At 35.6% G+C, this 14808-nt stretch overlaps 1 protein-coding gene across 1 annotated transcript in view; it reads right to left on the reverse strand.

Moving 5' to 3' along the window:
- Window positions 1–1838: 1838 nt before the first annotated feature.
- The window catches only part of TRHR (thyrotropin releasing hormone receptor), a 41972-nt gene continuing 29002 nt past the window's right edge, over window positions 1839–14808 (reverse strand). The window contains exon 3 of the mRNA XM_019750570.2: window positions 1839–8436. Within this exon, the coding sequence (XP_019606129.1) occupies window positions 8029–8436 (408 nt within the window). The 3' untranslated portion in view covers window positions 1839–8028. The remainder of the gene's footprint in view (window positions 8437–14808) is intronic.

Below are 14808 nucleotides of genomic sequence, written 5' to 3' on the forward strand. Positions count from 1 at the left end.
AAGCTCCACAAGGGACTGCTACCAGTGGTTTATTTACATAGAATCATCTACATTATCTACCTTTTATAAGAAATCTATCAGCAGAGCTGGTAGTTTTGTGGAGCGGGAGGTGTGGAGCGGGACATTTAGTGGGTTTTCCTGTCAGAGGAAACAGTATAGAATCATGAAGCTGAACATATTTAAGATTAATAGGAATAAGTGGATGGTGCTTGAAATTGAAGAGACTTGAGACTTTCAGTGTCTACCTGAAACCTACACTCTTAGAAGTATTATCTATGATATAAAATGCTTTCTGTTCGTTAAAGTTAATTCTTTAATAAGCACATTCATTTATATACATTAACAGATATTTTTGAAGCATCCATATGTGCCAGGCAGTGTGCTATTCACTGCACTTTACTAACCATAGTAAGCCAAGGTGTGTCTTCATTGATTTTTGTAGCATTATCAGGAGATCTAAGGAAGAAGAATGTGCTACTTTGTAAAATCCGACTAAACCAAATATGCGGGGGAATTGAGGAAAAGCTATACAGCTGGAGGTGCTAGATATTATAATATAAGAACAACCGAAAAGTAGATGGTGTTAGTGGTGGCAAGGTTGTTCTATTCCTGAATAGAGAGGATTAATCCTCTCTTGTTCAAAGAACTCTACAGAGTTTCAAATGTATGTTTCATTTTATTTTTCCCATGTTCTCCAAGTATTAAAGGATGAGGTCATTCAAGCAAAGTGTGAGATGTACTTAAACAAGTATTTCCTTTACATGCCCAAATGAACTTTATCAAATGGAGCCTGTTTAGTAGAGCAGCCAAACCCCCTTCTACACAGAAGTGAACTTTATCGTTTGCATATTTTTGACTTGACTATTCCAGGTAAATTGGACATTAGTTGGAATTATAATGGTAATGGAAGAATCTGTTCTACTATAATACACAAGCCATTGAGTTTACTTTTCTGTTGTTCAAAAAGGGACAGTTAGAGACATTTGAAATGATCATTTTAGTGTTACCTGCCACTTATATAACTCTCATGGTTTTTGCTTTATCTAATAGCAATATTAAATGAACTAATTAATATTATTAACATCATGAATTTGATGAGCTAGTTATATTTGGTCCAATACACACAAAATTTGTTATTAAAATGAAAAATGTCTGTCTCTGTGTTACTTATAATCATCTCCCAAAACCACAGTGGTACATGTTAGGTGCCCCTGGATTAAAATGAAGTTCTTCTGGGCAAGTGGTTTAGGGTCAACTTACACCAAAAATGAAATAATTTGGAAGAAAAAGAAAGGTAAAGAGCCAGTTCTTTCAGTTTGAAGCTTTATTGCTCAATATATGTATATATATATATATATATATATATATATATATATATATATATATATATATATATGAACAGATACAGTTTCCCACAGCAGAACATGTAATACCTGTATTTTCTTAAAGAAGAGTCTTTGTTCCACAAGGATGCAACGATTGATTCCCAAGTGATAAAGAGAGCCAGCATACAACTTTCTAGAATCGATAGAAGCAAGCCAATGCATTCAGAAGCACATCATAAGCAACATGCAAGTACACAATGTTGTCACAAGGAATCTGAAGCTAATCACTACATGCTTTTCAATTTCCTATTTAATTTTGAAGCTTAAGTTCATAAGGGGCCAAGCTCCCCGCGCTAGCTCTGATCTCTAAGTTTAGCATAATTGGGTTAACCTGCAGTTATTATGGACCCCTGAATAATATATACAGGTATAAACACTTTTAAATATTTGGTGACAATAAAATATAGAAACAAATACATATATATATATATATATATATATATATATATATATATACATATATGTATGTATATATATGCTGCACTTGGAAAATTAAGACTATGATAATACTTTTAAAATTATAACATTTATAAGACAAATAATGCACTACTACATTTTTTATAGATTATCAATGAAATTTACAAAGTTTAGAAAATCAACATAGCCAACCTATATGCTTTTTAACTCTCTATATATTCTAGTGTATGAGTGACTATTTCCTCACCAAATATAAGTACAGGTAGGTCCTTGATTTCTTTTCCTTTTCCTTTACTTGGGCCTTACTAGTGGTGACAAATATTAAAGGACTAGCTGCCTTCCTTAATCACTCCCCCATGAAATGGACTTGCCTTGGGCACAAAGCCTCCGGGTCCAGAGCCTTGTTCTAAGGTTTATTGCTGTCTCCCTGCCCTCACTCATCTAATTTCTCCTACATGGATCGTCTTTCCTTTAACTATCTAAACCAAACGTATTCTTGAAAAAAGTGCTGTCATCTTTACGAAGTCATCTTTAATGATTCCAGGTCCTATTGACCTTCTTTTTTCCTCTGAAGAGCTCAGTTGCTGGTAGTTCTGAAATCACAATTTGGTATGTTGTTACTAAATTGTAATCTCCTTGAGGGTGGAGGCAATGTGTTAGCCATCTTTATTTCTCATTATTAAATTAGGGCATGAAAATGTCAATCATTGCATGCATAAAGGATTATTCTGAACATGATCTAGCATGCTTAATGCAGTGTCTTTCACTGAGCCAAGGGAGCTATTTAGGAAAATAAAAAACAAATAGAACTAGTTGCCTTATTGTGCAGACAGATCTGCAGGCAAATTGGACATCACCAGAAGACCTCCAAATGTATTGCTTAGTTTGGGATTCATTGATTCATCCACTCATTGATCAGACTTTGGGACATCATCCAAGTTTAGATAATGTATGGAATACAAAGATGCAATAGACTTATCCTCAAGGAGTTTTCCATGTAGTGTGTTTATTAAGAATTATGCGATAATCAAGAGCCTTGGAGCTTCTACATGGGGAGCAGGACTCGTAGTTTTCAGGGTATGGTAAGACTGACTATAGGCATCAAAATCACCTAATAAATGAAAATCTCTTGGGACAGGGCCAAATAAAGCACATTTTAAGGAAAGCTCCTACGTAATTCTTATACACACCAAAGTGGGAGTAGTTTATCATTCCTGGCTAGGCAGTAAACATCTGGCTTCCTTACGGGAGCATTTTGTGCCATTTCAGGAATACAGAGACTGTTTTTGTTGACTTCTGAACTCAGACCTCCGGTAGGTGGGGTCTTAGTCTACTGCTATGCTGGGTTTGTTTTTATTTTCTGAAAAGTCATCTTTATCCATATCAGTCCATAATATTCTTGAGAAAGTTCATAGTCTCTCTTTTTCGCAAGTCAGAGAACAGCCACGTGTACAAAAATTAGTCTATTGCTCTGTGAGGAACAAAATAGTCACTGATGGGTGTGGCTTCTGGGCTCAAATAAGTGGCAGAAACTCTAGCCAATGCCATTGTTTATCCCATCCTTTTAACTTTTATAATTTTCAAAGTGCTTTCATTTCCATTATTCTAGTTGAGAGCCTGTGGTATGGACTTGACCCACATGCTCCTCCGTGAGGACGTACAGGCCATCATTGTGTGGATTTGCTGTTATTGGCCATAAAACTGTTGTTTCCTTGCTGGATCCAGAATTGACAGATCTGACAGTGTGCTGTTCCGGCTGTCCTGTTTCATTCAGCCCCTTTATTTTTCCAGATGTAGTTTCTAAAACATAAACCAGTCACCTCAAATTGGATTTATTATGAATGTGCTTGGGGGTAGAAGAATGTTAACAATCCTGACAACATTCTGTACAAACATTCACAACCATTTGTTTCAAAAGAGATTATTTGAATATTAAAATTGGAGCCATACAGATCTAGTTTCCATCAGCATGTGCATTCCATTTGGTGGGTAACAAAACTGTTCCCCAGTGTGCAACTCTTGTGAGATTTTTCTGTTGAGTGATTTGAGAGTATACTTGTAGACCAAACATATAAACAAAAATATTATAGGGTTTTATCTGAACTTCCCTCCCTCCTGAAATCAATGAAGTTAATAATTAAGTTAATCAATATTTCTAATTATAGTTCATAAAATAGAATCATAATATGTCAATGATCTTTATATTGAAAGTCATCTTCGACACTTCTAAATAGACTTTTAATAACTGCTTCTTTAAAACATTTATGAATTTTCTAATTTATAGTCTAAATATTGCCAAACTGTTATCTTGAAATGATATCATATTGGTCTTGTTCAGTTTTTTCAAGGACTGTGAGAGCCTTAAGATTAGGAAGAGGTTTTTATTTTCTGCAGTGTTTTTTTCACATATTGACTGTTCTTTTTTTTTTTTTTTTTTTTTTTTTTGGTTTTTCACTGAAACCTCTGAAATGCCAAGCTTCTTTTTTGTTCTGTGAGGAAAAAGCCATAGTGAGCAGCTCAACTCTACAGATGATTTCTACCATAAAAACGGGGATGTCAGCTAAATAGAAATTCTAGAACCATCATTTTTCCATAATTTAAACATGAGTTTATGAAAACATGAAAGTGTTCAGAACAACAAAATATTTTCTTATAAATAAACATATTTTGAAGAAACATTTACACTTTTACTTAAGATATTTCATGTCCAGGTTTAGTCTTAAATGAAGTCAGAGGAAACTGCCTGCTCTGAGGAAAATGATATTTATGGAGGGATAAGAGTTTGATAGCGGAGGAGGGGAGAGAGAAAAATATGTTTATCACTACAGAGCTATATGAGACTTCTCATGTGTATTACTCTGAAAACATATTTGCTCAGCCAAGTCTTGGTTTTGATGGATATTTACTGTAGACAACGGAACATAAACAGAAAGTACATTGCTAGACATTTTCATCCTCTGCTTCTTTTAGGGGGAACAAGTGATTCCAAATATTTGGGAAAAATTTCTTTGAACCTGAGACTGACTAGTTGTTTCCGAATACTCTCTCATTATCTAGTTTCCTTACGCCGTTCTTAGTCTATTCCTTAATGTTGAATATAATATTTATAAAATTCACAGAATCATGGGTAAACTATTTAAAATCTCCTTTTCGTCCAAAAATTAATATTTTCTCACTTCTATCATGTTTACAGATTTCACATAGTTTAGAATGATGTAACTCTTTTACTCTTCAAGAGCAGTTCAAAACCCTGTGCTCTCAGCTTTAAGACAGATGGTCCTTATTATTCCAATACATTCTTCTGCAAATGAAACAATTAAAGTATCCATTTAAGATTTAGTTACACTAAACTAAGTATTATGGCCATAGCTTTCCTTTGACTTTACTTGTGAGTTAGCTCAAACCACCCACTTGTTTTGAAATATTATTAAGGTGTATTGTTCTGTGCAATTTCACCTGTTTAAGAATGAATATAATTTGAATTTTTTCCATTTCTCTTCAGCATTTACAATATTTGTGTTGACTGAAGCTCTGGAAATACATCAAAATACTGATGGTGAAGTCCTAAGAGGGAATTTATGCTCGCTTCTTTTATTAGTGATCTGCGACCTTTACCTAATTACCTCAGGTGCAAGATCTAATCAAAGACATCCAGCAATTAATGAAATTGGAAGTAATAAAACGATGCACAGAGTTTTATTAAGGGAGGCCCTTAATAATATTACTTCACTCCATCAGCAATTTTTAATCTAGTTCTTTATTTTTCATTTGACGGTATATGTAGTTTTGATTCTTCATGGAAATACTTTATGAGTTAGTACAGTGTGAGAAAGAACACTTTAAGAAGTTATATCTCTTCTGTGTAAATCCAAATATCTATTCAACATTGCATGAGAACATTTAATTTCGTAACGGTATTTGCTTTAGAGTTGAAACACTGTGAACTATGTTCCTTTGAATTTCCCATGTGGTCTAAAACCAACAGATTATTAGCAAATAACTTTTTAAAATTAAAATGGAAAAACTGAGCTCATATAGTAAATGTACAAAGGTGGAAAGGGTATACTGTGGTCTCTGTATAACATGTAAGACTAATTGTAATTTTTTTCAACATGTGATATTATCAACCTGCAATATATATATATATATGTATATATACAATTTAGGCCATTGGGCCACAAGAATTTTAATCAGCATGCTGGCTTAAAAAAGGAAAATAAAAAGACATATTTTCTCTCCCCAGTATCTACATAATTTAGGGGAGCTGCAGGGGTCCCTGACCCCTGGTCTTATCATCAGGGACATCACAGCTGTAGTGAGACTCTGATGAAGATAATGTAAATTAAGTACCCACCAGCATCATGCCTTAGTCCTAGTTAGATGCTCAATGACATCAGTTCCTTTCCCGAATGAAAAAAATCTAAGATATGCCAATACATCTTGTTAAGCAATTTATTTACATGTGTATATGTGTTTGTATGCACTTGTATGTATGCTTTGTGATTTGGGGTTGGGTCATTCTGATGCTCCATCTATTTGCTTCCAAGATTAATAGTTAATCTAGGATAAAAGTCGGTTAGTGTCATGCAGATAGACTTTTAGGGTATTTCTTATAAATATTTGCTTACACTTTGTTTACTGATTCAGTGACAAATTAAGAATATTTTCCTGCAGTGGATGAGGCCAATTTTCACAAGAGCATATTCTGGAATGAGGTTTTGTACAGCAGAGTCTCCGTGAAGCAGCATTTTAAAACTGAAGTTTCCAAAACAGAATGCTCTGTTTTTCATTAAGAAGGTAGTGAGGGGTAATTATCATTAGTGATCGGGATCTAGAAAAAAATGCACAGAAAACGATGCAGGCTGGAGAGGGAAAATTCCAGCCTATGGGACACTTAAATGTACCCAGTACTTTCTGGCCCAGTCGTTAAAAACCAGCCATTACTGAATCATCAGCAAGATCAATTTATACACTTGGGAATGCTGATTGGCCAAAGGGATTTGAAAGAGATTAAAGTAAGACCAGACACTGTGCCTAGGCAAATTCACATTCACATCTCTCTAATAATCACTGGAAAAGAATAGCTGGTCTAAGTCATAACTATAAAGAGATATTGATTATGAATAAAATCAGTTTTATCTCTATTGAAAAGAAAGCAATAGAATTTTGCATTGCTTTGATTTAGACTCTGTGAACAAAACATCGCTAGCATTTGGAAAAAAAAAAAAAAGAACTTACAAATAAGAAGCAGGCAGGAACAACTGAGCTTTCGAAAATGTTCCCGATTTTTAAGCTAGATTCAGTTAGAAGGATTTATTCACTTGACATGGCTCAGTATTTTATATACAAGAATACTTGCTCAGAAAGGATTGTCTTCCTTAAAAGTTTCATAGAAAAAGTGAAACCTTATTTTAACTACTTCGTCTTGTCCTGGGTATACTTTTCAATATTAATTTTGTGTTAGTTTATTTCTTCACAGTTATTTAATTTGAATATTCCTTATGTCTCACGCATCATTTAGGAGGCTCTAAGAGTTGATGAGAGCTGGATTTGTCTAAAAATTAAATCTACATTTCCTCATAATTTGTCATTTTGGCTATTTTGAGGTTTATTTTACATTAAAGTTGAATGATGACCATCTATTTTGTAAGATATATAACTCACCTCAGAATTCTACAAGCATTATGACATGTGTTTTTTGTTTTACTATAGTGAACATATTTGTCTGAACTCTCATTTTTACTCCATAAAAAAAGTATTTTTTTTCTATTTTTCTCTGTAGTCTCAGATAGTCAGGAAATAGCACTGTACTTTGTTGAAATTCTAAGTACAAACATTTAAACATTCACATTACCAAATGTATAATAATTTGGGGGGCAGTTAAGAAAATCACATTTGATAAGGTTATTATGAATAATGTAAATTGATGTCTCGACTTTATCTAAACATCAGAGGCCCCTAAACTAAAGCGAATTTCTCAAATTAAATGGAAAGGGCTACACTTCCGATTTCCACCCTTTGGCTATTTTACAGGTCTGCTTCATTTTTTTGTGATACCAGAACTGAAATATGAGCCATTGACATGGGTTAAAGTATTTTGGGGCCAGGACTTGTTGGATCATTGGCAAAGACTTTATGTGTTCTTTCTTCACAGATGATTTTTGGCCTTTTTCTCTCTGGGGCTGCACAAATTTACTTTGTGGTCCATTTTCTTCTAATTCATGAATCAACTTTGTCTAAAGGTTATTTCAGAAGCCAGGCAGGTGTCATCAAAGGACACTTTTGTGGCAGACAAATAAGTGTCAGTGACAGTAATATCATCAAGCTCTGTGCTGAAATGATCTGACTCCTTAATGACACTGTAATTTAGAGCCACACTGTAGTTAGCAGGTTTCTCCATTGGCTTCTGTTTACAGTTGCAGAGTTTTCTGAAGGCTGCTCGGAATTTCTGGGACATGAGATTGTAAATCACTGGGTTGATGGCACTGTTGAGATAAATGCAAATTCTGCAAAAGAGTAAGAACCAATTTTCTTGGAAAGGGCTGGAGAGAAATGAGTTGACAACCACAAGAGTCCGGTAGGGCATCCATAAAAGGGCAAACAGAATTACAACCACTGCCAGCATCTTGGTGACCTATGGAGAGAGAAATAGAGAGAAATGCAGTGCAAACATGAAGGAGGATAAAGCAAAGCAGAAAAATGAAATCAACACCCCCTCGCCCACCCTGCACACACACATTTAGTTCCCAAGATGTAGTCTGAGAAAAAGATTTAAGTATAGGCAGTGTATTTGGGAGATGGTCCTACGAAGTCGGATTAAGCGTATAAAGGAGAGTGCAATTGAGGAGGAAAAACCAAAATAGGGTGCTGAGACTACTCCCATTGTGGGCAACTGCAGATCAAGCAGGGCACTTCAGGCTTATCTATCCAGAGAAAGAGAGGCGAGGGCATTTATCCACTGGCTGCCATCTCCCATTTGTAGAGGGGTGCCCTTGGGGACTTGAACAGTGCTGCACTTCCAGGAAACTCCTGGGGGCTTTACAGAGAACCTTGAGGCAGAGGAAAGGATACACAGTCAGGGCACAGTGGGTATGTGAAGTGGGCTGTTCTCTGCATGCAGAAACCATCCACTGTACCTATGGCTGAAATCAGAGTCCACCTAAGAGGACGTGACACAAGACACTAAAAGTGTCTGTGACAAATATTAGGAGACCTAAGGTTTAATCCCATCTTCATTTACCTATATGTGATCCTGAGAGATGATCATAACCTTTCTTATAGCTTGTCTGTAACATGGAGCCCATATTACTCCCCTTTATCAAATGAGGTCACACAGAAGTTTGAAAAGGATAAAGTGTCTTAAGCAAAAAAATCAATGGTGATTGAATGTCTATGTGCCAGACACTATACGCTATGCTTTACATATGCTACCACATTTAAAAAGCTTAAAAACCTCCCAAATAGGTATTGCATCCTTCATTTTTCAAATTAGAAAATGGAGGTACAGATGCGGGGAAGTACTTTGGCGGGAGTTGTAGAGTCTTAGAGTTGGGATTGGAATCGAAGTCTGGGAAATCCAAAGCTTTTGCCTTCCCGCTGCACAGCTTTCCTTCAAGGTAAAGGGAGATGGAGGTCAGAGAAAACAAACTCTGGGACTTAATGTAGTCCTAAGTACACAGGTACAAGCAACGCACAGAAGCTAGGACGATAGGTAGGATGAGGTTTACAATCCAAGATGGCCCAGGGACAAGATCATCACAGGATATAATTTAGCAGATTCTTCTCTCACCTCTGTGCTCAGTGAATGGCTGGGAATGGGCCTGAATTCAGACTTAAATCGTCTGGCTTTGACTTTATACGTGGTTTTTAAGACCTTCATAAAAGTCATTCAGCTGTATTTCCATTTCTACACCTGGAGATATGTCTGATCATATTGCTTCATTTACTTCATAGAGACATTGAGAAAATAAAATAATGTGATAAAGGCTTTGCAACGTTAAAACACAATGAAAATATTACCCTTTGACTGATGACACTATAAACAGACCATAGTATTTGAACTATAGGAAGGGTACGTTAAAATTGTAGCAGTGAATACCTTTGGGTGGGGGAGATAATAACTGATTGCTTTTCTTCAAGAGCAACACTTGACACATTTACCACTGAAACAAAGGCTTAATTCAGCGGTAAATATTCTGAGCTTTGCAAGGAGCTATAGTAATTATCTCTATGATGATGGTGAGCATCATCATTCCCACTCACATCCCTGCCTTTGTTCCCTGCCTACGACTCCAGCTTCTTTGACATCAGATCACTGCTTCACACTTGCCAATATCCTCCCTCTCCTTGCCCAGGACTAAGCATCCTACTTTGGAATCCCTGGCTTGATTTACAGATAGACTGCTACCATCACATTTGAGTCCTTTATGATGCTCCGTCACAAAGATATGTAAATATTATCTTACTTAATGCTTATAATAACTCTACATGGAAGCTACTAGTATGTCTATTCCGCACATGAAGAAATTGGGGTTTAGAGAGTACATGTGATTTGTGTAAAGACACATGCATAGTAAGTGACAGAGTAGTAATTCAACCTAAGTACTTAAGTCAAAGCCCATCCTTTTTTCTTTATACTTTGCTCTCTAGGAAAGTCTTTTGCATTTCAATGATGAGATTTCTGCTGTGTCATCCCCACCATAGTTGCCAAAACATTTAACTTCTAAGTATAAATCCAAAACACTTATTGCTGTTAAATTTCCGAACTTAAAAATTGAATTTCATCTAGCTTTATATTTTTCTCTACAATTGTCAGGTGAAACATAGAATCCACAGTTAATATCTACCCATCTCTCAGTTAATGTCAGCAAGAGAGCAATTCTCATTGTCTCAAAGGAAAACAATGTATTTTGAGGTTAGTTTCTCTGCCCTGAGCTTTCACAGCTCCCCTCACCCCCACCCTCATGCATATTGTGACATCACTCCCAAACTTTACTGCAATGGGCTGTTTGTCCCTTTCTCCAATAGACGGCGAGCATGGGTAAGTTTATTCATTTTTCTGGCTTCAGGGATTCAGTACAGTAGGTGACATACAATTACCCTCAGTAAATGTTAAATAACTTCAAACATGGAAATAATTATTTCAAACTATTTAACAATGATCTTTCTCTGGGTTCTAGTACTCCAACATATTGTTAGAAGATTTTTGCAAATAATTTTTTTATTTACTATTAAAAATTCCCTTATAAGCAGAGACTGGTTAATTCATAAAATGAATCCTTGATGCATTTCAGCTTTTTGTTTGAAATATATTTTTAAAAATTTAAGGAGGTGTGAAATGAAACACATATAATGATTTTCTAAGATTGACCCATAGAAAACTATGTCTCTGGTGGAATGATACAGAATACATGTAATCCCACTCACAATTATTTTTAGTTGATTTCAAATATCTTTGATTGAACTGAATCAGTTTCCAAAATGTTCACGTTAGTGTAGCCATAGCTTGGATTTTAATAGCTCTTAGTCAATATTGGGAGCAAACACACAGAAAGGAAATGTCCTGAAGATTGTCTTTCATATGCAATTAATTTCACAGTGGTTGCTAAAGTTTTATTTTTGTTGTTATTCCTATCTGAAATGAAGTGACAAAAATGCATATTTGAAAATACCTTTGGGCCATCGCTTTTAAGCATTTCCATTTTTGCCAAGGCAATGCATGGGCTATGGGGTGATATGAATAGGATGTAAGTGTCCTTGAGAAACAGCATGAAACAGTCATCAAGGGGGAATGATCTTACAATATATTTTTGATTGGGAAGGAATTGATCTATTCATTCTAGGAGATCCACTTGCATCTCTACTATGTACCTGTCAGTGTCCTGGCCTGTGAGGATTTGATGGTGATCCAGAGAGCCATTGCCAATGGTTTCTTGTACTTATGATCTGATGGGTAGTTATAATACAATGAGATAAATGCTAAGACAGAGGAAATTTTGGGTTCTATGAGAGCACTTGATCTGGACTTGGGGTTGAGGGGTGGATAATGAGGGCTTGCTGATTTCAGTCACATCGAAGCCAAAATCTGAAGGTAAAGAGAGGCAGGAAGAGTGGTCCTGCAGAGATTTGGTTTGTGTAGGATAAGTAGGAGGCATGAGATAGTGGGGCATATCATGGGGACCAGAAATAATTTAGGTCCAGTTGCAGACCATGTAAAGAAGTGGAGCTGTCTCTCTAGCAGGCTTGTGGAAACCATTACAAAAGCCATCGTTTTTGTATGATAGGTGATGTCACACTCTGAGGGCTGCTTGGCCTTCCATTGCTAAGACAGAAGGAGAGATGCAGCTGCCAAAGGGGATGGAGCTGCAAGGCAGAGTTTTCTGAAAATTTCCGCTCCCTGGAGACATTTTAGTCAACTAGGAAGTAGACAGCCATTTTTGTAGAGTATATTGAAGGCAAAGAAATGAGGCTGTAAAAATCAGTTGACTAAAATATAGTGTTTAAAGAGAGACATTACCAGCAGAGATGGTGAGACAGGTTAGTTAGCATGTTGTTAGGTAAACAGGGAGGTCCCTGGTGGAATAAACAAAAGGCAGCCATATCTTGAAACTCCATATTCTGGAATGTCTCCTTCACTCCAGGACAAAGATATGAGAATGCACCTTGAGGTTAATAAATTCATAAATCCCATAAATCCCTTTTGGCTGGACAAAGGAGCAGATCTGATAGATAGGAATGGGTTCGTTAATCCCTTTAGGGTGGGTAAACAGGACAAACCTGATAGATGAATTCCATTAGAAGGCGCCAGCCCCCTTCCCCAAGCAGGCAAAGGAAGGTATAAAAGTAAGAACTTTTGCCTCAGTTACTGGGCAACCCGGTCGGGAACCTCTCTCGTTCTGAGAGCTGCGACTCTTTACTCTTTACTTTTAATACACTATCCTCTTTTACAAATCCTTGCCTCTCCTTGGTCCGTGCTTCTATTCTTCGGTTTCACGAGACACGATACCAGCATAAAGAAAACATTCTACATCAATGGTTGAGAAGAGCAGCGTGAGAAAAAGAAGGTCTAATAGCTGGATGAGCTCTGTCCTTGGCCACTGTGGTAAAGGATTATCTTTTCTTTTTTTGTGCGGATGAGCTTAAAATTTTGAAATTAAGCCCTACTATATATATATTTTACTTTCACTTAATTATGTGGAATATTGGCATATAATTCTCATAAGAGTGTGGATTCAGTCCTTCTCAACTCTTCCTTTTGTCATCTTTATAAAACCTCTAGATAAAGACTCTATTTAGGGATTCTTTTTCTTCCTTTTTTTTTAAAAAAAAAAGTGAACTGGATAGATTTCTATCTGATTGTTAAAGTTGAAATTATGGTTTCTTGAGTGGGCATGAGCTCAGCTCTGCATATGTGTGCTGCATATGAAAAACCAGAGGCTAACTAGGTTCTCCATTCTAGCCTGCTGAGCAACCTTGTATTACTAACTACTATCACATTACTAGTACTGACTTTTAGTACATCTTCTAAAACATTAAGAAACATTTATACATTGCTGTTTTTTAAAAGTGTTACATTTATAGAAAAGTTGAAAAGATAATACAGTTTCCATAAACCTACTTCAAAGTCCCACTACTACTAAAATCTTACATTAGTATGGTGCATTTGTCACAATTAATGAGCCAATATTAATAATTTTTATATGGAGTTAGCACCATACTTTATTCAGATTTCATAGTTTTTCCCTAATGTCCTTTTCTGTTCCAAGGTGCTATCCTGGATATCACATTATATTTAGTGATCACATCTTAGTTTCTTTGCATTGTGACAATTTCTATAACTTTTCTTATTTTTGATACCTTTGATAGCTTTGAGGAATATTGGTTCGGTATTTCATAGACTATCTCTCAATCCGAGTATGGTTGATGTTTTTCTCATGGTTAGCATTAAGTTATGGAGTTTTGGAGGAAAGCCACAGAGGTGGAGTGTGATTCCCAACAATGTATATAAAGGGTGCATACTATCCACTTGATTTATGGCTGATGATGTTAACCTTATATATTGCTTTATTGAGATACAGTTTACATATAATTAAATTCATCTTATGAGTTTTTAGTGTATTTCCAGAGTTGTACAACCCTCACCACAATCTAATTTTGGAACATTTTCTTCAACCTGAATAGAAATTCCATACCTATTCACAGTTACTCTCCACCTCCCATCTGTCTTCCCAAGCCCTAAGCAACCACTAATATACTTTATTTCTTCATAGATTTGCCTGTTCTGAACATTTCATATGAATGGAGTCATGCAGTCTTTTGTATATGATTAGCTTCATTCACTTAGTATAATGTTTTTAAGTTTCAGCCATGTTGGTGTCATGTATCAGTACGTCATTTCTTTTCATTATTGAATGATATTCCATCCTATGTATATATCACATTTCATTTATCCACTCATTGGGGTGATTTCCACTTTTTGCTTACAATAAATAGTACTGCTATGAACATTTATGTACATATTTTTATGTGGATGTTTTTATTTTTCTTTGGCATATACCTAGGCGTGGAATTGCCGGGTTGTATTTTGCTTTTTAAATTATAAAATATTCAAGAATATTAAACATTTAATCTTTGAAACAATTCTGAGAGACAATTATTACTATAATACTTAGTAAAAACTATAAATGACTTTATAGATATATTAAGACTCAAGAAAGATACAGAGTAAAGACAAAACTAAAATAGTTGGGATGCATTCTTAGGCTGCTCTTGTTAATTGGAGAAAAACTACAAGACAGGAAAAAATGAGTAAAAGGAAATGGGTAGTTTTGGAGAAAATTATTTATATTATTAAAAACTTTTGTTTATCAGACAAGCCTATTTGGAGTGGGTTCAAGAGAAGATGAGAAAAGTTGGTAGTGATTATAAAAATTTCTTTTGAGACTTTTGTTGGAAAAGGGAGAGAAATAGAGGGGTCACCAAAGAAGAATGAAGAGTCAACACATTT

Source organism: Rhinolophus sinicus, linkage group LG12 (genome assembly GCF_036562045.2).
Source record: "Rhinolophus sinicus isolate RSC01 linkage group LG12, ASM3656204v1, whole genome shotgun sequence".
Lineage (NCBI taxonomy): Eukaryota > Metazoa > Chordata > Mammalia > Chiroptera > Rhinolophidae > Rhinolophus > Rhinolophus sinicus.